At 40.0% G+C, this 25246-nt stretch overlaps 1 protein-coding gene across 1 annotated transcript in view; it reads left to right on the top strand.

The window, feature by feature from the left end:
• Positions 1-25246, top strand: part of Lama1 (laminin, alpha 1) — a 132882-nt gene that overhangs the window by 30593 nt on the left and 77043 nt on the right. Inside the window, exons 4-13 of the mRNA XM_013027136.1 lie at positions 9633-9875; positions 11305-11484; positions 13295-13384; positions 14389-14506; positions 15946-16124; positions 16748-16853; positions 19336-19496; positions 21532-21672; positions 23418-23591; positions 24448-24549. Coding sequence (XP_012882590.1) covers positions 9633-9875; positions 11305-11484; positions 13295-13384; positions 14389-14506; positions 15946-16124; positions 16748-16853; positions 19336-19496; positions 21532-21672; positions 23418-23591; positions 24448-24549 — 1494 coding nt within the window. The remainder of the gene's footprint in view (positions 1-9632; positions 9876-11304; positions 11485-13294; positions 13385-14388; positions 14507-15945; positions 16125-16747; positions 16854-19335; positions 19497-21531; positions 21673-23417; positions 23592-24447; positions 24550-25246) is intronic.

Below are 25246 nucleotides of genomic sequence, written 5' to 3'. Positions count from 1 at the left end.
TTATTAGCTTTAGCCTCCGCCTGGGGTAGATCAAGCATTTTTATCAGTTTGTGATTATGTGACTATGTGCATAATAGTTTTGCTTTTTAACAAATTAATAGATTTTCTTTTTTAAAATAGATTTTCTTTTTGAGAGAAGTTTTAGGTTTATAGAAAAATGGGGCAGAAAGTAGAAGGAGTTCCCCATATAACTTTTATTTTTTTCATCAAACCTGAGTGGTTCTTAGTTTTTGTTTTTAAAACTAAACTGTAAAGATACTGCTCAGGTACAATTTCAAAAGTTTCTGACTTCATTCCCCATAGTACTTACAAGGTAACCATTATAGCTATTAGTCCTAATTTAAAGTTTTCTGTTTTCCCTCCTAATTGGTGTCATGACATCAGAAACTTTTACCTTTCTTTTTCATATGACAGACATACCAAAAGCAAGACACATACCAAGGCTTTTCTGAGATGGCTAACATACTGCATCATGCCCAATTCTGTGCCAGCTGGCTATGGGTGACCCTCATCAGCTTCTTATGCAGGAAATGGAGCCAAAAGGCAAAAACTGTCTGATCTGTGATGCTTCAGCTGGATAATCTCTGGTGCTTCTGTAAACTGAAACAGGAACAGTCTGGGGCTCTCAATTTGTATTTTGGGAAGTATCATGTTTACTAAGGAATCTACAGAAACAGGATCATGGGAAAGATCCAGATCCAGACATTTCTGAGCCATTTGCTTGGCCTCCAAGCTTTGTATTCACTGGTTTCTTAGCATTGGTCTGTGCCCGGCACACTCCATTCCTACTCATTAACATGCAGATATCTCAGCCTCTTGTGAAAAGCTTGTATCATTCACTTTCCTCTCCCTAGTTAATTTTTTGGTTTGTCTTATAAAATTCATACAGTGTAAAATTGATCATTTGAACCATTTTGAATAAAAACTGACGAGATAAGTATATTCACTTGGTGGTGCTATCATGACTACCATCCATCCCCAGTATGTTTCCACCTCCCAAAGTGGAAGTAAGTCTGCCTTTTTGTGTCACCCCAGTCCCCGGAAACAGCTATTCTACTTTCTGTCTTATTTGCCTACTCTAGGTAGCGTATGTAAGTAGAATGATACTCTATTTGTCTTTTTGTGTCTGGCTTACTTCACAGTACAATGTCTTCAAGGTGTGTCCATGTTATAACATGCATCATAATTTGACTTTTTTTATGTCTCAGTAGCATTTCATTGAGTTTGAATCCCAACTTTGATTTAGCCAGTCATCCATTGATAGATATTTGGGTTTTGGATTTTTGTTTTTGCTAGTGTGAGTGACTATGGCTCTTTTTAACGTTCGTGTATAAATAATGATTTGAGTTTCTTTTGTTTTTTCGGGGTATATTCCTGTAAGTGTAATTGATGGATCATCTAGCAATTTTGTATAAGCATTTAGGACAATATTGTTTTCCATAGTGGCAGCACCATTTTATATCCCTACCACATCTTTTATAAATAATCAAAAGCTTTACACATGATTGTCTATCAGTTTAATGCCTGGCAAATGGTAAATGCTCAATAAAGTTAGATATTTCAAAAGAAAAAGGAGCATCTTCAAATAGGTCCTAGACTAGCAATCCATATCCAAAATGACATATTACAAATTCACAGAAAGGTGCGTTCTAATTTTTCTGGTCAATGATTCAGCTAGGGACCAAAGGAAAGAAAACATATCATTACTGTTTCAGAGAGTCGTAAATGTGTAACTCATGGGTTAATGTTCCATGGAGTTGGCTGACTCCAGATTTGTAAGGCTTGCTGGGTGGGGTCCCCAGTTGGTTTGTGAGTTAATGACTAGGGACCCTTTTGCTTTTTCATTAAGTGTGATGCTAGTGTATTTTCCCATGAGGAATGGGAAGGAAGGCAAAATCACATGCTCTGCATCATTGCCTCTTCTCCTGGGGCAAAAACAGGTCCATGTGTGGCCTAGGAAAGGAAGCGAAAAGAATCCCAGTTTTCAGCCAGAAATACTCTGTGACTGAGAGTAAAAGAGGGCATTCTGGGGAGATTCTCTTCTAGGAAAGGGAGGGCCCACCTTTCTACAGTGGAGAGTGGGAAAAGGGCAAAGTTGAAAGGTCTGCTTAGCCTTTGTATCTTACTCATATTTTGACCTTTTAGTGAATTCTTAGACCCATTTAGTAAGTATCTCTGAGACTCTAGTGCCCTTGGGGTGTCTCTTCGCGGTCTTCTGCCTCTCCCATTAGTCCTCCCTTCTTTTCATGAATGCTTTGGGAGAAAGCTTCCCTGACTGCTCCATATTCTCCATGTAAGATTGCATTACTCTGCTATACCCAGCCTTTATCCAGTGGTTTGGGAAACCACTGTCTTTCTCGTTATGATCTAGAGACTACAGTTGCTTCCCTCCATTTACTGCTGGATTATAGTCTCTGCAGCAAGGCAAGTGCTCAGCCTGTGTATTGGATGAAGTTTAAATAAAAAGCAATTAAAGGACTTCTTTGTTTCTAGCTTGCTGCAATTTGGATCTGAAAAGTTTTCCCCAAACCCACAAGTTGTGACAGCCTGTGATCATCTTATTGGAAAGGTAGTGAGACCTCTGATAGGCGGGGGCTAGTGGGAAGAAGTTAGGACATTGGGAGGGGTTTTGGCCTTGAAGTTAGGACAGTGGCCTTGAAGGGGATATTGGAAACTCTAGACCTTTCCTGTGTCTGTGTCTGTGGCTTTCTATATGCTTGTCTGTCTCTCTCTGATTTCCTGGCCACCATGAGGTGAACATTCCTGGCAGGATGCTTTGTGCAAGTGTCTAAGTGACACAGTAATCAAGTGACCACGGACTGATATTTCCAGTTCTGTAAGTCAAAATAAACCTTTCCTCCTTGAAGTTGATGCATCTTAAATATTTGTTACAATGGAGAGCTGACTGACACATGTCCTCATGTCCGTGTGAAGTGGTCTTCTGGCCAGCCCTCCTCCTTGCCACACAGAGGAGCAGTCGTTTTCCTAGCTGGGGAAGAGCAGTCCCTGTATCCTCTCACTAGGCAAAGTGCTGTCAGAGTACACAGAGCCCTGACCCACATGGCAAAGCTGCCAGGAAAATCTGCACATGATCCCTAGCTAGGGACACTGGAGAAAGTGTGTCAGCAGACTTCCACAGTGCCCAGCTGGCTCACCACTGCTGGTTTTGCCTTTTTTGTTGTTGTTCTTTCTGGAATATTGCTGACTTCTATTATTCTGAACATGTTTCTGCAGTCAGGAGGGGAAAAAAAGAGACACCTTGTCTTTCCTCCTCCATTCCAGCAAGAGCAAGTTAGCAGTTGCCTTTGGTAGAAAAAGCTATTGTACTTCAAATGCAAAGATATTCATAGCTGCAACCTGGACAGGTCTGACAGGGGACAGGAAAGGTGCTTGGCATTGCTTGGGCCAGAGAACAGCTTGTCAGTATGTTCTATAAGTGGATTTCTCTCATTCTAGGGGAGCTACATTGTTATAAGGAACTTATAAAGAGGGAAAAAGGAGATAGCCCTATAATGGACACATGGTGACAGGCCCGGTTGGGTTTTTGAGATAACTCTGACCAATTTTCTACAAATGGAGCAAAATTATCCCGGAATTGGGCAATAGACATAGAGGCAAATATCACACAAGGAATGGAGACCAGCTTCTTGCATGTTCTGTTTCCACTTTTTAAAGTGGTTTAGCATTTTTGCTTTGAAATACCACAATTAGTCATCCTCACATAGCAAGGGGGCACTTGGAGCTTGGGACAGCTTCCTGGTGGGATCATTTTGCAACAGCTTTTCCCATTGATGAAAACCAGAGTTCCTTTTGACAGGTGTTCTAAAAATCCCTTTCCTGTGTTTGGATTACTGATTACAGTTTTCTATTTGCTTTCAAAATGGGCTCCTATCTCTGTATTGCCTTACTGGCAATGGTCTTTGGCTTTTTCCCAGTATCGACTTAGTACCTCAGCACAGATCAAACATGAGATTCCTTGATGTTCTGAGACATGAATCTTAAGAATTCTAGGGAGACAATCCTTGATCTTAGTTTAACCTGACTGGAAGCTAGTCCCGCCTCCTCCTCTCCTCCCCCACCCCCAGTGAAATAAAAAGGAAAAAGAAGGGAGGAGGAAACAGAATTACTGGACTGACTTTGGCATGTTTATTTTCCACATCTAGTGTTGCAAATGTAAAGAAATACAGATACCTTCTCACTCATGAAACTCTTCCTTTCCCTCCCTTGCTCCCATCCTAAATCTCATTGTATATGGGTTTTATTTATTTATTTATTTTGCTGCTAAGGATGGAACCCTGGGACTCAGATATGCTAGGCAAAGACTCTACCATTGAGTTACACGCCTAGTCCATGAAACTATTTCTCTTCATCCTTACTTGTGTTCACAGCAAAACTGTTAGCTAAAATATAATGAATATGGCACTTCAAGGTAATTGTCCATCTAAGATTTATCTAATATGTGTATTGTATCTGTCTCTCCTTAGTGAACATCTAAGCTTCTGAACTTATTTTGATCATCACACACTTGTCAATCTACTGAACATTTTAGGGAGGGACACTCTTAAGTCTGGAAATAACCCATATCTACTTGCTAAATAGACCTTCCACTAAGCAGTTGTTTCTTACTCTTTTTAAAAAATTATCTTTCAGTAGTTGTACAAATAAGTTGCCATTTAACAAAGAAGTTTGTGAATACCATATATCTTGATCGGTATCTCCCCTTCCATAAGCCATAAAGTTCCAAGCATAAATTTACTGCTTTTATTGGGGTCATCAAGTGATATTATTTATCAAATACACTTAACTATTATCCTAAATCTCTTGAGTCTGTGAGAAGTTCCTTTCCCTCATGTAAGAGAAAACACTCCCAGTTTCTATTTGGTCACTGTCATGGTGGCAGGTAGGTCCTTCCAGGGAGAATTTGCAGAAGAGACCTATGCCCAGCCTGAGGATTCCATGAGCGCTCAGTTGGGCAGAGAGCAGCGGCACCTTCTATGGAGAAGAAAGGCTGTGTTTCTCCCTGCACGTGGGAAATGGACCTCTGACCTGGGAAAATTAGGCTATCTGTACTTTCAGACATCTGTGTCTGAGATGGATTTACTATGTTTAAGTTACGAACGAGGCTCACACGGACATTCCTGTCTGGATTCCATTGTGGAAAGTAGTGTTTGATGTGTGCCTGCATTATGTGTGTGACACTATTTATGTGCATTCCAGTGATCATTAACAAAGGCCACTGGGTGGAAAAGCATGAAGACAGTGGATTTAAAAATGGCTGTATCAGCTGCAGGTTTGGCAAGGCTGCAACGCCTGTAAGGCTAGTGAAAACCCCTGCATCAACAACTTGTGTTCATCCAACCTTCTACAGAGAGAAGGCAGTTTAGTCAACCATGCCATAAAAGGAAAACAGAATTATCATGAATTTCATTTGGACTATGGTTTAAAGTCACATATACTGACAGAAGAATCAGTCATTTTTTTTCTGCCTCATGTAAGACCTGCTTGTCAAACAGGAATGTGATTGGTCAGCTCAGACTGCTATAATAAATAACATGGAATGGGTGGTGTACATAGGAGAAATAGATTTCTCACAGTTCTGGAGGCTGGATATCTAATATTAGGTGCTGATAGGGTTTCTGGTATTGTTGTTTTGTCTAGGGCTTGTCTCCTTGGCTTATGGCTTTCTTCTCTGTCTTCTAGTCTTTCTACTGTATGTGTCTGTGTCCTAAGTTCTTCCGATAAAGACAGAAATCATGTTGAATCAGCTATATTTTACTTTCTTTTATATATTGCTCAAACGAAATAACAGGTTTCAACCTCTACTTTAACTACACCATAAATGTCCAATCTCTAGTCACTTTCAGAGGGATCGAGGATGTAGACTGTAACACAGGAAATGAAGGGGAGATGTCACTCAGCCCACATTAGTGCTAGCGCTGAAGAAAAATTGTATTTAGACTCCCCATGTATCTTTTCCCTCTTAGACTTACAGCTTCCAATTCATTTTCAGTCTGTTTCATAGCCACAATTTTGGAATCTTAAGAACTATCAATAGTTCTCAGCTCCATAACAATAGGCTTTGACTCAAGTAAGTGCTACCTGAAGTTTTCCCACTACACTTCTTCTTCTACTTGATATGGTTTTCTTCCACATGACTCAGCTCTCAGTATAAAAGCTGACAAGGGTTTGATAAAGGTATTAGCCTGTGGCATTGAAATAAATAACACTGATCTAGATTTCTAGTTGGAAAAAGTGAGTGGTACTCCCCTGGCACCTCCACAGGACTTTTGTCTTCTTCCTTTTGCAGTTAGTACAGCATGGCTAAGAGACTGTGAGGCACACTGCCTACGTTCAAACCCTGTGGATACATCGTGGCTCTTTTAAAATCCTGGAGGTTGTTTAACCTTTCTTTGACTCAACTTTCCTCCTATATATGTATCCTTCATAAGAAGAATGCAATTGCAAGGATTCTAAGAGCTAATGATTTCAGTTTTTATTTTGGTCATACTGGGGTTTGAACTCAGAACCTCATGTTTGCTAGGCAGAGCTCTGCCACTTGACCTAGAGTCTAGCCCAGAGGTAATGATTTTAATGAAGCATTCAGCATTGTTACAGGCCTTAGAAAGTACTCTGTAATTACTTCTAATTAATAGTTCTTACTTACAATAAATATTTATTAATTTTGTTTCTTGCACATCCGCCATCCCTTCCCACCCCTCATACTAAGTTGAAATGAGAAAATTGCAGAATTAACTAGAACAGCTAGGAGAATAATGAGAATCTTCTGGTGTTGTCCTTATAGAAAGAAATTGGACACTGGAGGGGAAGAACCCTGTTTCTTATGGGGACCTGCAGTTCAGCAGGTTGTCCTTTGAACTGTCTACATCATGTTCCAGATCTGAATTGAAAGGGATGCTGTGAATAAAGCGCTTCACGTTTCTAAACTCAAATGCCTTCTATCTCATATGCCTCTGTGCCTCCTCCGTGAGCTGCCTGGCTGCCCTCCTCTGCTTGGCACCCCTACTTTGTAAAGTCTAGTTTCATAACCATGCAGTGGGGAGTGATCACAGCCTGTGTGTTCATAGACTTCTGATTATATGATAGAATATGTGCAAAACAGTTGGAGAGTGACAAGACAATAGAGTATGTTCTCTCTGTCCTTATGTGTCAAAAGCCTCAGGTCATCATTTGACTTCTACTGTGTGGTCGATGGGAGAGGTGGGGGAGAATGAAGAAAGGGGTGACAGTGATCATAATGCATTGTACTAATAAACTGACATGTGGCATTGAAAGCCCTTTGTACAACTCCTTTAAAATAATTTTAAAAATAAAAAAATCAAACAAAGCATGAACAAATGCAGCAGGAGTACTCATTAGACACTATGTTGAAAATGTACTGTACAAACTTGTGGGTGGGTACAGGAGGGGAAAATTGGGAGAGAGTGAGGGAAGGGGTGACATTGTCCAAAACAAAATGTACTTTTTTATTTGACTTATGTAACTGTAACCCCTCTGTACATCACCTTTAAAATAACAATAAAAAATTAAAAGAAACAAAAAATAAAAATAATTAACTTTAAAAAAAGCAGTGGAAGTCACAGAGGAAAAGAACACTGAACGTGGAGATCCAACATATCAGACACAATCATGTCACCTATAGTAAACTCTGGTAGGCAGTACTTCTTGTAGACAAATTATTGTTTATTATAATGAGACAGGATTTTTCTTCCCCTGCATAGTCCCTAGAATTAGCCAGTGAGTGTAACCACCATTTATTTTGTGGTAGGTTAATATTAAATAGCTTTATTACACACACACACACACACACACACACACACACAGAGCTCTGTGCTCTGTGTTCCTGGAATTGATATACATTAATTTGAGGAGAAGCAAAAACCAACCAACAAACCCTCTCTCTCTATTTTTCAGCACTAGATAGATAGATATACATATATATAGTATGCTATCTTTCCTCCTTATTATTGGGAAATAGTAATAAGAAAAAACATCTGTACATGGTCAGTATGGGCATAATTTAAAAAAATATATATGTATATTTTAGCTATGATTAGTTGAATCTAGAGATGCTAGATTCACAGATAGAGGGCTGAATTAATATTTAAGCAAAAATACTGGAGTTTGGTTTTAATAAAATCATCTTATCAACTTGGGTCAGAGAAAAACTGAAGTGCTAGGTCTACATGGAAAAAGACATTTGTTATTGCTTATATCTCCTGGATCTCATTTACTAATCTGAGTTTTTGCTCTTAAAAGAAAAAGAGCAAAGTTTGCCAAGGTTGAGTTTCTAATAAGAAGGGCCATGCTATTCCCACTTTTTCTTCTCAATCCAGAAAATATTTGGAGGTTTTTGAGATTGTATTTAGAACATCATTATGAGGTGTTGGCCTCTTGTTAAATAATGATTACTTTCAGGAAACTGAAATGTGGCAGCCAAATGAAAGAAGTCTTTGGTTTCGAGGCAACACACACACACACACACACACACACACACACACACACACATAGTATATATACTATATATATATATGTACATATCCATGTATATAGTATATATACAGTATATATACTATATATACTACAGTATATATACTGTATATATACTATATACATGGATATAAACACACACACACATATATACATATCACTACTGTTTATATCCATGTATATAGTATATATACAGTATATATACTGTAGTATATATAGTATATATACTGTATATATACTATATACATGGATATGTACATATATATATATAGTATATATACTATGTGTGTGTGTGTGTGTGTGTGTGTGTGTGTGTATACAGTAGTGACATTCAAAATTTGAGGTGGAACCCAACATGTTTTCTGTAGCCCCAGAGTACAGAATTTGTGGGAGACCTTGAATCAATGTAAATCTAGGTCCTCTAGTTCCTCACTGGGAAGCCCGTGAATTTACTGTCCCCAGAAGAGCTCACATGCTTACAATTCAGATTTACCTGTGAGTATTTTGGGGGGTTATTTTGACAACAGATTCCAGCGGGAATCTCACAAGGCCTATTTCTGATTGATGTGTGTGTAAGAAATTACTCTCAAAAACAGAAAGACATTGACAATTGTCACAATGATTCTCTCTAGAAAAACTTTGGTTTTTAAGTTGTTACTACTGGTTTTGTTATTTTTAAATTTTAGACATTTAATGGGACAACTTGGGGATTTAATGCACACATACACTGAAATCATAAGCACAATAAAGAAAGTTAACACATCTGTCATTTCACTGCTACCTGGTGTGTGTGTGTGTGTGTGTGTGTGTGTGTGTGTGTGTGTGTGTGTGTGTGTGTGTGTGTGTGTGTGTATACTAAGAAAACATAACTCTCCTCTTAGTAAATTTCTAGCACACGGTATTGTAATGTAGTCAGGTGTTTATACAACACCCCTTTCATGGCTGAAATTATGCATCCATTCACATTATCTCTTCGTCCAACTCCTCTGAGTCTCCATTTCCCTCTCCTCTTTTATGAGCAGGGTTATTTAGTCTTCCTATAATTGATCTTGTGAAATGCATGACTTTCTGTGGCTGACCTACCACTCGTTCTGGATTGAGATTTGCAATGTCTGCTATTTCAGGTCTTTCAAGTCGCATATGTCATCGTTAAAGCAGCCAATGCTCCCCGCCCGGGAAACTGGATTTTGGAGCGTTCTGTGGATGGCATCACGTTCAGCCCCTGGCAGTACTACGCAGTCAGCGACTCTGAGTGCTTGACCCGCTACAACATAATTCCCAGACGAGGGCCACCCACTTACAGAGCAGATGATGAAGTGATTTGCACCTCCTATTATTCCAGACTGGTCCCACTGGAGCACGGGGAGGTACTGTGTCCACCATTGATAGCTTCTTTTCTTTCATGCTCCTCCCTCAAATGCTAAGATCCCCATTGTAGGAGCCACTATTGAGCCTACAGAGCTGCTGACTCTTCATACAAAGATCAACCCTCAAGCTATCTGGCTCTATTTAAAGTTGTCTGGAGTGGTGTTTATTGTGATTCCTTTCACTAAGGAAATTTTTACTTTATTGATTTCTTCCCTACAGGGAGGACCCTTGGGATTAAATAACTCTATGGATTCCTCTATCCTAACACCAGAACAGGAACATTTATTGGAATCTTACTATTTTTTGGTTCTAGTTCCTGGGGTTTGAGGGCCCAGGCACTGTCCCTGAGCTTTTTGTGCTCAAGGCTAGCACTCTATTACTTGAGCTGCAACTCTACTTCAATCTTTTTAGGGTGCTTAATTGGAGAGAAGAGTCTCAAAGACTTTCTTGCCTGGGCTGGCTTTGAACCATGATACTCAGATCTGTCTCCTGAATAGCTAGGATTACAGGCATGAGTCACCATGTCTGGCTCATTTACTGAAAACTTAAAAGAGATTTCTTACCTGCCTTTAAAAGATAGAACCCCCCCATTTTCTCTTTGGAGATGTTACTACCTTGGAGGAAGTGGAAGATTGAGAGATAGATGGCCATACAATATGCCAACTTGGTTCTCAGCACCTTCAAGACTTTCCTACCTGGGCTGGCTTCAAACTGCAATCTTTAGTTCTCAGTCTCCCGAAGTAGCTAGGATTACAGGTGTGGGCCACCAGTGCCCAGCTGAGACACAGCCTATTCTTTGATAGCATGTGGCTTGAGAGGAAACTTAAGAAACTTCTTGAAGTGTTCCCCAGGGCAGGAACTCTGCAAAAAGCCTGGTTGTTTTGAGAACAGTTTACCTAAGAGAGGAGGGTAGCCTTCCTTTGGTAGAAATGCCCTGTTAAAGATTTCCAGCAATCTTTCAGAGACTAGAATGGATAAGCTCTATTCCATGAATTCAAACAACAGTAAGGATCAGGGTGCTTCATAAGTAGTGGAAATGTGCTAGACAGATTTTACAACAGCCTATTGGTTTCATTTTTATTTATTTGAAAAATTCTGTACCAGTTCTGGGGTTTGCATTCGGGGTCTTGTGCTCGTTCAGCTTGCTCTGCTGGTGCTCTACCACTTGAACCACTCCTCCAGCATAGCTGTTGGCTGATTAATTGGAAGTGGAGTCTCATGTACTTTCCTGCTGGGGTGGCCTTGAACTGCAGTCCTCCCCATCTCCAGTGCCTGAGTAGCTAGGATTACAGAAAGAGCCACTAGCAGTCGGCCAGTCAGGGTCTGGTTTTGATGTTTAGATAGTGTCTATAAAGATTATGTCCTGAGGAAACATCCAGGGTGTATCTTTCCATGGTTTAAATTGATATTTTATTTTGCTTTCTCCAGATTCATACATCCCTCATCAATGGCAGACCGAGCGCTGACGACCTCTCTCCCAAACTGCTGGAGTTCACCTCTGCACGATACATCCGCCTGCGCTTACAGCGCATCCGGACGCTCAACGCCGATCTCATGACCCTCAGCCACCGGGACCCCAGAGACCTCGATCCGATTGTCACAAGAAGGGTGAGTGTGCAGTGGTGTCCTGCCTCCATAAAAAGTTTATTTTCCTTTTGATTGTTCTTCCAGATTTGCCTTATTTTATTGAGCACCATTGTCTTATCTTTTGTTACAAAGACTTCCGTTAGATAATGGCACCGCACCATGCCCTTTGGTTCCCTTACCAAGTAGCTGCAATGCCACCGCAACTGAATGTAGTGGCCTTTGTTCTGTTTTTGTTTTTGTGGGTTTTCTTCCAGATAGAGGCTTAATTTTTATTTGGGCCAGCTTCAGACTGTGAGAGCTCTATACCCTGCCTGGCTTGTTGGTTGAGGTGGGCTTTATGGACTCTTGTGAACTTTTCTGACTGGGCTGGCCTCAACTGCAGCCCTTGCCTTCTGAGTAGCTGGGATTCCAGGTACAGACTACCATGCCCAGCTCATTTTGCTAGCTCTGCCTGTTGATGTGCGGAGATTTACACGATTTGGATGAAATCCAATGTGTCATTTTTCTTTTCTGATTAATGCTATTTATGTCCTTTTGGAAAAATACTTAGTTGTCCCAAATTTATAAAAAATATAATCTTAGCTATCTCCTACTAGCTTGATACTTGTAGCTTTGTCTATACCACATCTCAAATTAATTTTTGTGTTTGATGCAAGATAGGATGAAAAGTTCTTATTTGCCCTCTATACATATTTAAGCTAGTGATGTTTGTTAAAGAAACTTAAACTCCCCCAGGTAAATTGTTGGCTCTTTTTCAAGATTGTTTTGGCTAACCTAAGTTCCTTACATGTCTTTATAAATGTTAGCATCCCTTTGTTCATTTACACCAAAAGAAAATAAAATAATACCTGCCAAGATTTTAACTGGAATACTATCAGTTTAGATCAATTTAGGAAGAAATTTAGAAGATTCTTTAACAATATCGACTCCTTTAATCTATAAACATGCTTCTTTCCCCACTCAGCTAAGACTTCTTTAATTCCTCTTGGCAGTGTTATATTGTTTATTGGGAAATTTATTTTCCAATAACAGGAGGATAAAGAAATCAAAAGTGCTGGGCACCAGTTACTTATGCCTGTAATCCTAGCCACTCAGGAGATTGAGATATGAAGATTGAGGTTCAAAGCCAGCCTAGGCTGAAAAGTTCCCATGAGACTCTAATATTCAATTAACCACCAAAAAAATGGGAGTGACACTGTGGCTTAAGGTGGTAGAGCTCTAGCCTTGAGCAAAAGAGCTCAGGGGCAATGTCCAGGCCCTGAGTGAAAGCCCCACGACAGCCAAAAATCAATCAATCAATCAATCAATCAATCAATCACAAACATCCCAGAGTGTTGAGTAATAATCCACAACCATCATTGGTTGTCTACATGACCATGTGAATAGATAATCTGCAAAACAACTACTAGAAATAAGAGGTGGATTCAGTAATGTAGCACTATGTGAAGTCAGTGAATTAAAATGAATCACATTTATAAATACTAGCAGTGAAGCATGGGAAATGAAATCTAGAAGTCTATTTGCAGTCACATGCAAAGGAAGGAGGGGTGGTGAGAACAGGCCATAAGTGCAAGGAGATGCTGCATTCTGCTGTGCGGTGGTAGGAGAGTTCTTTTAGCCTCATTTGGTTTCTTCTGGTAAGCTATTTTGAGCACTATTGACTCTAGTTGAGCACAATGATGTTTTGTGCATGAAATAGCATTTTGCAATGAGCATGTAGTTATATTTTAGATTACCAATAATAATTCTGCTATTTGAGGTGTGCCAGTCTTTTTTTTTTAGTGGAATAAAGAGGTTTTCATTTTCATTTGTAATGCCCTTTTCTCCTCAGTATTACTACTCAATAAAAGACATATCTGTTGGAGGGATGTGTATTTGCTATGGCCATGCTAGTAGCTGCCCCTGGGATGAAACTGCAAAGGTAAGTTCTAGTGTTTTACAGTTTTCTGGAACTTCAACTGTAGGTGATAACTGTATAGTTTTCATTGTTCTTCCTTCATTCAGTACAACAGTGATTTTTATCATTTTTAAAATTGCAAAGAGAAATTTCAGATAATTTAGCTGGTTTCACTTGTTTAAACAGTCTCACCATTCTGCTTCATTAGGAGGATATATTTCTAATCAAACCCTTACCATATTTTTATTTGTGGCAAGATTTCCAATCTTAAGGTTATAATTCAGTGGTCTTCTGGATTTTCAAACTCTTATCTCTATAAAAGAGTCAAGCAAAAAACCACTTGCTACCATAACTTATATTTGCATTTTTAAAAGAAGGTTCTCCTCTCTTTTTATTTTCTTCCTTCCATTTTGGTTGTACTAAGTGATGATAAAATAAAGTTTACCTGATGTAGAATAATATTAACTAATGTGAAATTTTCCTTTAAACATTCATGAAGGTTATCTGCCTATTTTCCCCTCAATTTCTTTTTCAATTTTGTGAGTCTTGAATAGAATACTTCTGATTATTTATTTCATCTTGCTGTGCTGGGGATGGAGCCTAAGGCCTCATGTGTACTGGGACAGTCCTCTCCTGTATCACTGAACTATGTTCCCAGCCTGGATTTTTCTATTTTTATGTTGAAAACATATTAATGAACATCAGAAACTTAGGAAGAAAATCTATGATTAATAAAAATAATTACTAACAAGACTTGTCAAGCCCTTGAACAAGGTCGACATATCATTTTACAAATATTTGTACTAGTTAGCTCCTATTTTACTTGTGTTTTACTCTCACTTTGTAACTGGGATATGTGTATCCTCTTTTCTAGAAGTTAAATGCCACTTTGTTTGATATAGTTGTGTGCTTCCATTGCAAATTCTTGACCCATGTTTGACTGTGAGAGAATCTTTCCTCAAGGGACATTCAGGAGACAATGCAGATCAATCTTTCAGATCCAACTTTTTACCCCCTTTTTCCTTTAGCAACTACGATGCCAATGTGAGCATAATACATGTGGGGAGAGCTGTGACCGGTGCTGCCCTGGGTACCATCAGCAGCCCTGGAGGCCTGGCACTATTTCTTCTGGTAACACTTGTGAAGGTGAGCTCACTTACAATGGGAAGAATGTTTTCTGTTTAAGCTTATGGTATCCCAACTTTTGTGATATAGAGATGACTTGTTTCCTCAAATAGTGCTCAAAGCAGCAGCATACCTTATAAAAGTTAAGATTATTCAGGGATAAATGTATCTTTAGAGATTTGCTGTGTTATTTAAGGAAATACATATATGTTCTATTTTGAATGGTATTTATTGCTGAGATTTCAACAATCAACAATATGCGGAAGTCTTAGTAAATGCTTCTATTACATCTCTAGCCCTCCCACAATATTCTTCCTAAGACTTTATGCAATTAGAGCATGTAGTGGCATCGACCTTCTACAGTCAGTGGTTGCTGTTGATTCTGGTGTTACGATGGAACCCAGGACCTTGTGTGTGCTAAACATGCACCCTACCACTGAGCCATATTCGAGCTCTATGTATTATTTTTTGAGACAAAGTCTCCCAATGCAACCTGAACTACTCTCTATCACCCATACTGCTCTCAACTGCCACTTTTCCTGTCTCAGCCTCCCAAATGCTAGGATTATACCTGTATACCACAATGCCTAACTAGCTACATTGCTTTTTTTTTTTTTTGGTTGACTGTGAGGCCTGAACTCTGGGCCCGGGCACTGTCCCACAGCTCTTCAGCTCTACCACTTGAGCCACAGCGCCACTTCCAGTTTTTTCTGCGTATGTGGTGCTGAGGAATCGAACCCATGGCCTCATGCATGCAAGCAAAGCACTCTACCACTGAGCCATCTTCCCAGCTCCCCACTTTGCTTTCTAATGTTTAACAAAACAGTGTTTTCCATATGAACATTTTGGCATTGTTTTTTAAAAACAGCTGCAGTGATTTCCATTATAAAGATATCTCAGTTGTTACCAGACTTTGTTAAGATAAATATGGTGCAATGATTAATCCTGTGCCTATCATTCCTAAGCTTGTACGGGCCCTTCTGCAAATTATAATCCCACAAAATGGATTGCTTGGACAAGTGGGGTACATATTTATTATTATTATCATTATTGTTATTTTGTACTGCTTAGAATTGAACCTAAAACCTTATGAATGTTCAGCAAGCATGTTATCACTGAGCTACATTTGTAGCCTTTGCTTTTTTTGAGGGAGGTTCTCACTATGTAACTAGGCTGAATTTAACCTCCCTTATATAGCCAAAGTTAGCTGGACCTCTCAATCCTTCTGCCTCAGCCTCCTGAGTGCTGGGATTACAACCATGTGCCACCATTCCTTGCCTGGAGGTTTATTATGTTGATAACTCTTCCCAATTGTCTTTTATGGCATTATCTAATTAAAATCATTCATTCTCAAATTTTAACTTAAACTATACTCTTAGACCCTTACTTTGGGAAGTAAGATAGTGCATAATATAGGACATACAATTGGGATTAAATAAGATGTTATAATATTCTTCTAGAATGTAATTGTCATAATAAAGCCAAAGACTGCTACTATGATGAGAATATTGCAAAGCAGAAGAGGAGTTTGAACACTTCCGGGAAGTTCGAGGGAGGAGGTGTTTGCATTGATTGCCAGCAGAACACCACGGGCATCAACTGTGAGACGTGCATCGATGGATACTACCGGCCACACAAAGTGAGTACAGCTTAGCTGTCGAGGGGAGATTGTCATATCTCAGCCTTTAGCGAGAAGACTTATTTCCTTCATTCAGTCTTGGAATGCTAGTAGTGTACTTTAGATTTCTGTTTCTTGTGCCAGTAACTAAAGCAGTTGTATCTTTCCTAGTGGATGTATTCAGTCAATCCTCAGTTGGCAATGTATGGAATTGTTTCATGGGTTCTTGGGATAGTATGTTTATTGGTAATCCTTAAAAAACTGGTTCTGAGACACAGCAGAGTGACAGGCTAGAAAACAGTGATATCAGAAAAAGTGACACTTTGCTAATGATACTGCTGTCACCATCAAAAAGATGTCTGTGTCAGGTTGGGTACAGGGACACACAGCTATAATCCCAGCTATGTGGCAAGTGGAGAATGGAGGATCATAGTTTGGGGGCCCACCCCAGGCAAAAATGTGAGACCCTATCAAAAAATGTATAAAACAAAAAGGGATGGCAGGGAGAGGGGCATGCCTCACACGGGAGAGTGCTTACCTAGCAAGTATAATACCCTGGGTTCAAACCTCAATAATAGAAAACAAAGTTGTTGGTGGCTTCGTGCTTGTAGTAGCGTAATCCAGGGTCCCTCTCTGCTTTCCAGATATCTCCTTATGAGAATGAGCCCTGCCGTCCTTGTGACTGTCACCCTGTGGGGTCCCTCAGCTCTGTTTGCATCAAAGATGATCTCCATTCTGACATACACAGTGGTAAGCACTTGGCTCAGTTTTGAGCTTGCAGTGGGTGTTTTAGGGTATGTTTGTGTAAGATTTGCACTATCATCATTTGTAATCCAAGACTGGGATGCAAATTCAGTTTCTGATGCTTTTGCTGCTTGGCTGGAGCTCTACCATTTGAGCCATGCCTCCAATCTCATGATTCTTTATTATCTTTTTATTAACTTAATCCTACTACATGTCAAGGAGTTTTCTGAAACCTGAAAATGTGTGTGTGTGTGTGTGTGTGTGTGTGTGTGTGTGTGTGTTTGAAGCAGATGATCAAAGTCTTTGACCACAGGCAACCCTAAATAAATGAGGATTTGAGTAGTATAAAGCCAGGTTGGGGTGGTACTGAGGGTTTGAAGCAAACATAGGAGAAGGAAGCGTGGTGTGGAGGTGACTATGTTGGTGGCGAAATGGCATTTGGGCGATACCTGATGAAATAAGCCTTGGTTGAAGCCATATATGGAGCACAGTGAACAGCTACTTACCTCCTAAGTGACATTCAGAGGGCTTCTGTGTACATCGTCAGCCAGAGAGCAAGTCCTCCAGTTAACTTTGTACATATCAGTGTCTTTTTTTCCCCAAAAACATGCAAGTAAGCTTGCAAATACTGCAGGAACCTGAACAGGTTGCATCTATTCAGAGTTCTGTGACCACATCCAGTAAAGGTAGCTGTGGGCTTATCAGGGAGAGAGGGGCCCATTGGTATGGTGGACTGCAAATCACCCACAAAATCTGTTCTCCCAAGTGACTGCTAATAGAAAGATGATGACGAAGGTGCAGACAATTATTATACCCTTGGTTTAAAAAAATTAAAAAATATTACCTAAGCTTTTCCACCATACAATGTAGAAAATATTTAACCCATCTTATGAGCAAAGAAACTGGTCAAGGATACACAGGTAGTAAGATTCAGAGATAGCATTAAAAACAAAGATGGAGCTAGGTGCCAGTGGCTCATGCCTGTAATCCTAGCTACTCAGGAGGCGAAATGTGAGGATCATGGTACAAAGCTATTCCAGGCAGGAAAGTCTGTGAGACTCTTATCTCCAATAAACCACTCAGAAAACTGGAAGTGGTGCAGTGGCTCAAGTGGTAGAGCGCTGGCCTTGAGCTGAAGAGCTGAGGGATAGCGCCCAAGCCCAGAGTTCAAGCCCCATAACTGACACAAACAAACAAACAAATAATAAAAAAAAAAACAAAGATGGGGACTGGGAAGTTGGCTCAGTGGTAGAGTGCTTGCCTTGCATGCATGAGGCCCTGGGTTCGATTCCTCAGCACCACATAAGCAGAAAAAAGCTGGAAGTGGTGCTATGGCTCAAGTGGTAGGGCACTAGCCTTGAGCTGAAGAACTGAGGGACAGTTCCCAGGCCCAGAGTTCAGCCCCCACAACCGACAAAAAAAAAAAACAAAAATGGTACTGAGTTTTTTCTTTTACCTCTGTACTTCATTTTAAAACTCTTTTAGTATTTTATTACCTTATAGTTTCTGCCACTTAAAGTATATAATTCAATGTTTTCAATTTTTTGGTACACATTACCATAATATAAGAGCAAAACATTTTCATCATTGCTTGAAGAAACTCTTTACCCATTAGCAGTGACTCCTCTTCACACTCTGAACACACATACACACACACACACACACACACACACACACACACACCATCACACCATCTTGGACTTGGTAACCACTAGTCGTCTTTCTCTGTATAGATTTGCTTATTCTGGGCATTCCATGTAAGAAGAACCATATAATATATAGAGTTCTGTGACTGACTTCAAACAGCTATATGATATTTTCAAGAGTCCCATTGGAGCATGTTTCAGTACTTCCTTCTTTATTATTGCTGAATAATCCATTATGTAGCTCTATCACTTCTTACATATCCATTCATCAGGTGATAAATGTTTGAATTATTCCTGCTCTTTTACTATTATGAATAATGTAGACAGTAATGCACAAGTTGTTTTGATGAATGTATATCTTAATTTTTCTTGGAAATTTACTTAGAATTGTTCTGTCATACAGCAATTACTATATAGTACTTTGAATCTATCTTATTATCCCCTCTCTCCCTCCCTTCCTCCCTCCTTCCCTCCCTCCCTTCCTTCCTTCTTTCCTTCTTGAAAGGAAGGAAGATCCTTCCATACTGCGATTCTCCAGGTCTCATTCTTCTGAGTACCCGGTATTACAGGAGTGAACCACAGGTGTTCAAACTGTTGCCATAATAGTCACCAGCATTTCTGGGTTTCATATCTTTTCTTTCTTTAATTCAGGATTGACCAAACTATTGCCCATGGATCAAATCCATTTACTGCTTGCTCTGAATATGTTTGAACAATAATGGCCAAGTCAGTGGCAACAAAGACTGTGGCCCTAGAAATGTACTCTGAAGCCTTTTCCAGGAAAAGTTTGCAACCACTCTTTACCTTCAAACTGAGTCTTTGCATTGTTTTCCATCCTCCAGGGAAATGGCCAGGCCAGTGCCCTTGTAAGGAAGGCTATGCAGGAGAGAAATGTGATCGCTGCCAGTTTGGCTATCGGGGTTTCCCCAACTGTGTCCGCTGCGAGTGCAATCTGGCTGGCAGTGTGAATGATGACCCGTGCACAGAGCCGTGTCTGTGTAAGGTAAGTACAGTGCCTTCTCTGCTTCTCCAAAAAAGGAAACAAGTTCCACTGGCTCTGATGATTGATGCTTGTGTAAAGCAATAAGGTTTAAGAAGAACCCCCAAGCCTGACATGTCATGGCAAGCTGGCCATATTATATATCCTTGGACTCAGGTGGGCAGCTGGTTTTCTTTTCTATTCTACCTCTGGGTGATTGCCATTGAGTCCTGAGGCATTTCTGCAGAAAAAACCCAATACTGCATACCATATTTTTTGGCTTTGGCTTAATTTTCCTAAGACATTCTTTTCCAGCTTTGTGTTTGGAGGCAAACCAGGTAAATACAAAATCTCCAGGAACACTAATAAAGTACAGAACTTTTGTCTTGAGTCTCTTAAAAAAAAGAATTGTGTGGTCATAAGAAATGTATTCATGTGGTCATCATGATGGGTTTCATTGGCTGCATATTAATAATGGTTTCCCTGAATTCCTAGAATTTCCTCTTTGTATGTCATATGCTGTTGCCCATGGAAGCCCAGTCTCGGGCACATTTATACATGATCAGAAATGATCTTGAGAATTTATGCGTGCTAAAAATTAATTACTAGACCATTTCAGAATGTAAGATGTTGATAGTGTTTGTGCCTGGTTGTGCATGTCTGTAATCCTACCACCAGGGAGAAGGGCTAAGGCAGAAGGATAAAGAATTTATATAGCAAGATCTTGTTTCAACACACACACACACACACACACACATACACACACCCGTAGTTTATATAATCAGGAAAAAATGAAAGATGTAAAACAAAACAGAAAAAAATCATTAAATGTAACAACTAAGCTGTTTAAGATTTTGCAGCTCTGTTCTTGGTTACAAAATCAAACAGTAGTTATTTCACACTGTTTTTTCTGGAAATAATTACTTCAAGAGATGTGGTGTGTCCTTTTTTTGTATTTTGTAAATTTAATTTTTTTATTATCTTTAAGTAGTTGTAAAGAGAAGGTGCCATATAGCAAAGCAGTTTTAGAATGCAATGCATCTTGATCACTGTCACCCTTTTCAACCTTTCACCCCACTTTGGCCTACTTCTTCCCTTACTTTTCTTAATTTTGTGCTGTATCCAATGAATTCTTTTTTCTTTTTCTTTTTTGTTGGTCATGGGGCTTGAACTCTGGGCCTGGGCACTGTCCCTCAGCTCTTCAGCTCAAGGCAAGTGCTCTATCACTTGAGCCACAGTGTCACTTCCAGTTTTCTGGTGGTTACTTGGAGATAAGAGTCTCACAGACTTTCCTGCCTGGCCTGGCTTTGAACCATGATCCTCGGATCTCAGCCTCCTGTATAACTAGGATTATAAGCATGAGCCATCAGCACCTGGCTTACAATGAATTCTTGACTGCATTCTCCTCCCTTCCCCCACTTCATTCATCTACCCCTTGCCCTCCCTTCCTCCCCCATTCCTTGCATGTAACCAGTTCATGGGGTTGATTTTGTTGGGCTTTGACCTAGTCTTTCTAACAAATTATATTATTTCAACTATCCATAGAGTCTATTATACTTCAGTTAATTCATTTGAAACCATTTACATACTACCCAACATGTTTTCTTCTAGAATTATAAATAGGTACATTCTATGTAGACCATGTGACCTTTGTTTCTCTGGGTCTGGCTTACTTTACTTAGTATAATTATTTCCAAGTCTTTCCATTTTCTTACAAATGGTACCATATCATTCTTTCTATTAGATAAATAAAATTCCATTGAGTGTATATACCACATTTTCTTGATCCATATGACCATAGAGGGGCATCTGGGCTGATTCTGTATCTTGGCTATGGTGAATAGTACTGCAGTATACATGGTTGTGCATGTGGCTTTACTGTAACCATGTTTGTACTCTATTGGATAAATGCCCAAGAGTGGGATTGCTTGGATACTTTGAATGGTTTTTAACTTACCTGTTTCTGTGAATTGCCAAAGGCCCTGTTATGTCAATGTCATTCTCTTCTCTCTGTTGAGACATACGGGATTCACCTGCTCTAATTTATTATAACTTACAGGAAAATGTTGAGGGGGAAACCTGCGATCGCTGTAAGCCAGGATTCTATAACTTGAAGGAAGGAGACCCCCAGGGCTGCACCGAGTGCTTCTGCTTCGGCGTCTCTGATGTCTGTGACAGCCTTTCTTGGTCCTTTGGTCAGGTGGGAGTCTTGGGCATGGTGGGTTAATAAGCATGCCTTCTCATGTCTATGGCTGTGTACCATTCTCTCTCACCCAATATGAGCAACACTGGAATGGGTCAATGACTATCCTGTCCTGGAAGTATCTCTACATTTTCTTTTTTTTTTTTGTCGGTTGAGGGGCTTGAACTCTGGGCTTGGGCACTGTCCTTGCACTCTTCAGTTCAAGGTGAGCACTCTACCACTTGAGCCACAGGATCACTTTCAGTTTTCTAGTGGTTTATTAGAGATAAGAGTCTCACGGACTTTCCTGCCTGGGCTGGCTTTGAACCATGATTCTCAGATCTCAGGCTCCTGTGTAGCTAGGATTACAGGTGTGAGCCACCAGCACCTGGCTTTTACATTTTTTTTCTAAGTAGTGTATTCATATCCACATACATGTTCTTATTGAGACCACTCAATGTGGTATTGTAGAATGCATCCCATTTCCATTTCTTTTATGGGGAGTATGCCCATTGTGGGAGGAGTCAAATCTCTCCAAACTGCCCACACTGTTCTCAGGCCAGAAGAGACACCAGGACCCAGGTCTAGAGAAGCTGGGATGGGAGCAGTAAAACACTCAAGTGGCAAGAGGGCATGGGGGTTTTAAAGGCAGATAGACTTATTTTAGAGGGGGGAGGACGGGAAGATCTGGGGAGATGAGTTCAAGAGTTGCCAAATGGTGACAAGAGAGTGTGTGGTGGCTGGAGGGTAGAATGACTCTTTCTGAAATGGGTTTTACAGTTTGTTCTCTTGTGACCTGTCCCCTCCCCCCAGGGAGAGGGATCACCATCTCAAGTGGTGCTTATATTTATTTATTTATATATTTTTTTAACATTTGGGGGAAATACAGGATGTAACAAAGAAGAGGGAGTTTTATCCACTGCCATTTTCAGATTGAATATCCCTTGCCTAAAATGCAAGAAACCAGAAGAAGGATTTGGGATTTGGAACTTTCTGAGATTTGTTAATACTTGCATATATTCATAGCGATATCTTGGAGAAGTGGCCCAAATCTAAATATGAAATCCATTTGTTTCACCTACACCTTATATGCAGAGCTTGAAGGCAACTTTTTTGTTATTGTTGGTTTTGTTATGCCAATCCTGGGGATAAAAGTCAGGGCCTGGGCACAGTCGCTTAGCTTTTTTGCTCAAGGCTAGTGCTCTACCACTTGAGCCATAGCTCCATTTTCAGCATTTTTTCTGGTTAATTGGAGACAAAAAGCCTCATGGACTTTTTGCCTGGGCTGTCATTGAACCACACTCCTCAGATCTCAGCCTCTCCAGTAGACTTGAAGGTAACTTTATGAAGTATTTTTAGTGTACCTGAATTGTGATTCTGACCAACACATGGGGTCAGGTGTGAAATTTTGTACGTGGGGCTCAAAGTATTTTGGAATTTGGATTCTTTTACATTTGGAATTTTCAGATGGGGGTTCTCAACCTGTGATAAATTCCTCACTATAATTTTAATCTAATATGTATGATTTTTATGGCTTGCTACCTTACTGGCTTATAACTGATCTGGGTTTGCATGGATGTGTGACTTCTCAGGTTTTCTTGATCCTTGGACAAGAGGGAGTTAACAGCTATGTTAACTTCACCCCTAGCTCTGATTTCTGCATAGGTCTCTTATCAGAAAGCTATTTGTGCAGGAGTGGGTGAAATCTAAGCTGACATATATTTCATAATATAAAATCTTGGCGCATTGGTGTTTTTTTTAAGGTGAGCAATATGTCGGGGTGGTTGATCACAGATTTGATCAGTCCACATAAGATCCAGTCTCAACAGGATGAGCTGGGTGGACGACAGCAGATAAGCATCAATAACACTGCAGTCATGAAGAGACTGGCTCCCAAGTATTATTGGTCAGCCCCTGAGACCTATCTTGGAAATAAGGTACGTGTGTCTGCACACACACACACACACACACACACACACAGAGCCAAAACTAGAACTGTGACTTGAGAGGTAGAATGCTCACTTGAGCAAAAATGCTAAGGAATTATGCCTAATTCTGAGTCCAAGCTCCAGTATCAGCACACACACAAAAAAGAAGACAAGAGGAAGAACGGGAGGAAGGAAGGCAGGAAGGGAGGGAGGGAGGGAAGGAGGGAGGAAGGAAAGGAGGGAGGGAGAGAGGGAGGGAGGAAGGAAGGAAGGAAGGAAGGAAGGAAGCAAAGTAAAGAAAGGGAGGAAAGGAGAGAAGAAAAGAACAAGTGAAATAGAAAGAAAGAAAGTAGTATGTAATTTCGTAATTGTGAAAAGTGTTCTGAATATTTTCTTTTTATGATACATTCAGGAAGGAAATCTGTTTCATATTGGGGGTCATCTTATTTGGGAAGATATACTTTCAGTCCTCTTTAAATAGCAGCTCTAACATACTGGTTTCTGGCACATCTAGCAATGGAAAAAAATTGGAGATTGTAGTCAATGGGTCACACTTCTCATCCTATAACTCATTTACATAGAAAAATGTCTGTAACATGACTAACAAATTTGATAGTCATTTGTCCTAGGATTTCTAAGAAGAAATGTATCTCAACAATATCCCACAATTTGGTAATACGAGCTAAACAAAATACTCATTCAATGTGCTTTTCATTGCCTTTAATGTAAGTTTCTTTGCTGTATGCCGACTGCTTGGATAGCTAGGTGTTTTGAGGTGGTTTCTAGCAACAACTTCCCCTTACTTCAGGACATGGATGACTATTGTCTCTCTTGGTTCCCTTTCATTCCTATTTAACCATTTCAGCTGACTGCCTATGGTGGCTTCCTGAAATACACAGTTTCCTACGACATTCCAGCGGATACAGTAGATGATGACCTCATGTCTCATGCTGACATCATCATTAAGGTGACTGATTTGCATTGCTCTTATGGTGAAACTTAGGATTCAGTGTGGTGGTTATTTGATGACCGAAAGTGGTGAGGCAGAGTAGTCCTAGCAAGGAGACTACCCAGGTGACCATTCAATAATGGAAACCTGAACAAATGGAAACTGAGAAAGGTAAATCACCTTTTTTTTTCCATGCTGGTTCTGGGTCTTGAACTCAGGTCCTGTGTGCTGTCCCTGAGTCTGTCTGTGCTCAAGGCTAGCTCTCTACCACTTGATACACAGAGCTACTTCTGGCTTTTTCTGAGTAATTTATTAGAAATGAGTCTCACAGACTTTTTAGCCCAGGCTGGCTGTAAACCATGATCCTCAGATCTCAGCCTCTTGAGTAGCTAGAATTATAGGCATGAGCTATTGGCACCCAGCTGGCAAATCACTTTTGTCAATAGCAGTTTTGTGAAAAACTGGATATTATACTTATTGCTCATCTATTTCTATGTCATTTATTTCTGTGTTTTAGATAAAGATTAGGGATGTAAAATGGGCTGCTTGATGAAAATTATGGGCAAATTTATGACATCATTTCTTTAATGAAACCCAGCAAAGCACACAGCCATTAGACTTATCATTGGACTCCATCTCAGAGGCATATTATGAAGCATCTTTTCTCTGATAATTCTGGAGCAAGAGTCATATACACAATTGTACGTTTGTTTGC

This window comes from Dipodomys ordii, unplaced genomic scaffold (genome assembly GCF_000151885.1).
Source record: "Dipodomys ordii isolate 6190 unplaced genomic scaffold, Dord_2.0 Scaffold100, whole genome shotgun sequence".
Taxonomy (NCBI): Eukaryota; Metazoa; Chordata; class Mammalia; order Rodentia; family Heteromyidae; genus Dipodomys; species Dipodomys ordii.
Note: the sequence above shows the minus strand (reverse complement) of the source record. Positions and strands in the feature narration are given on the sequence as shown.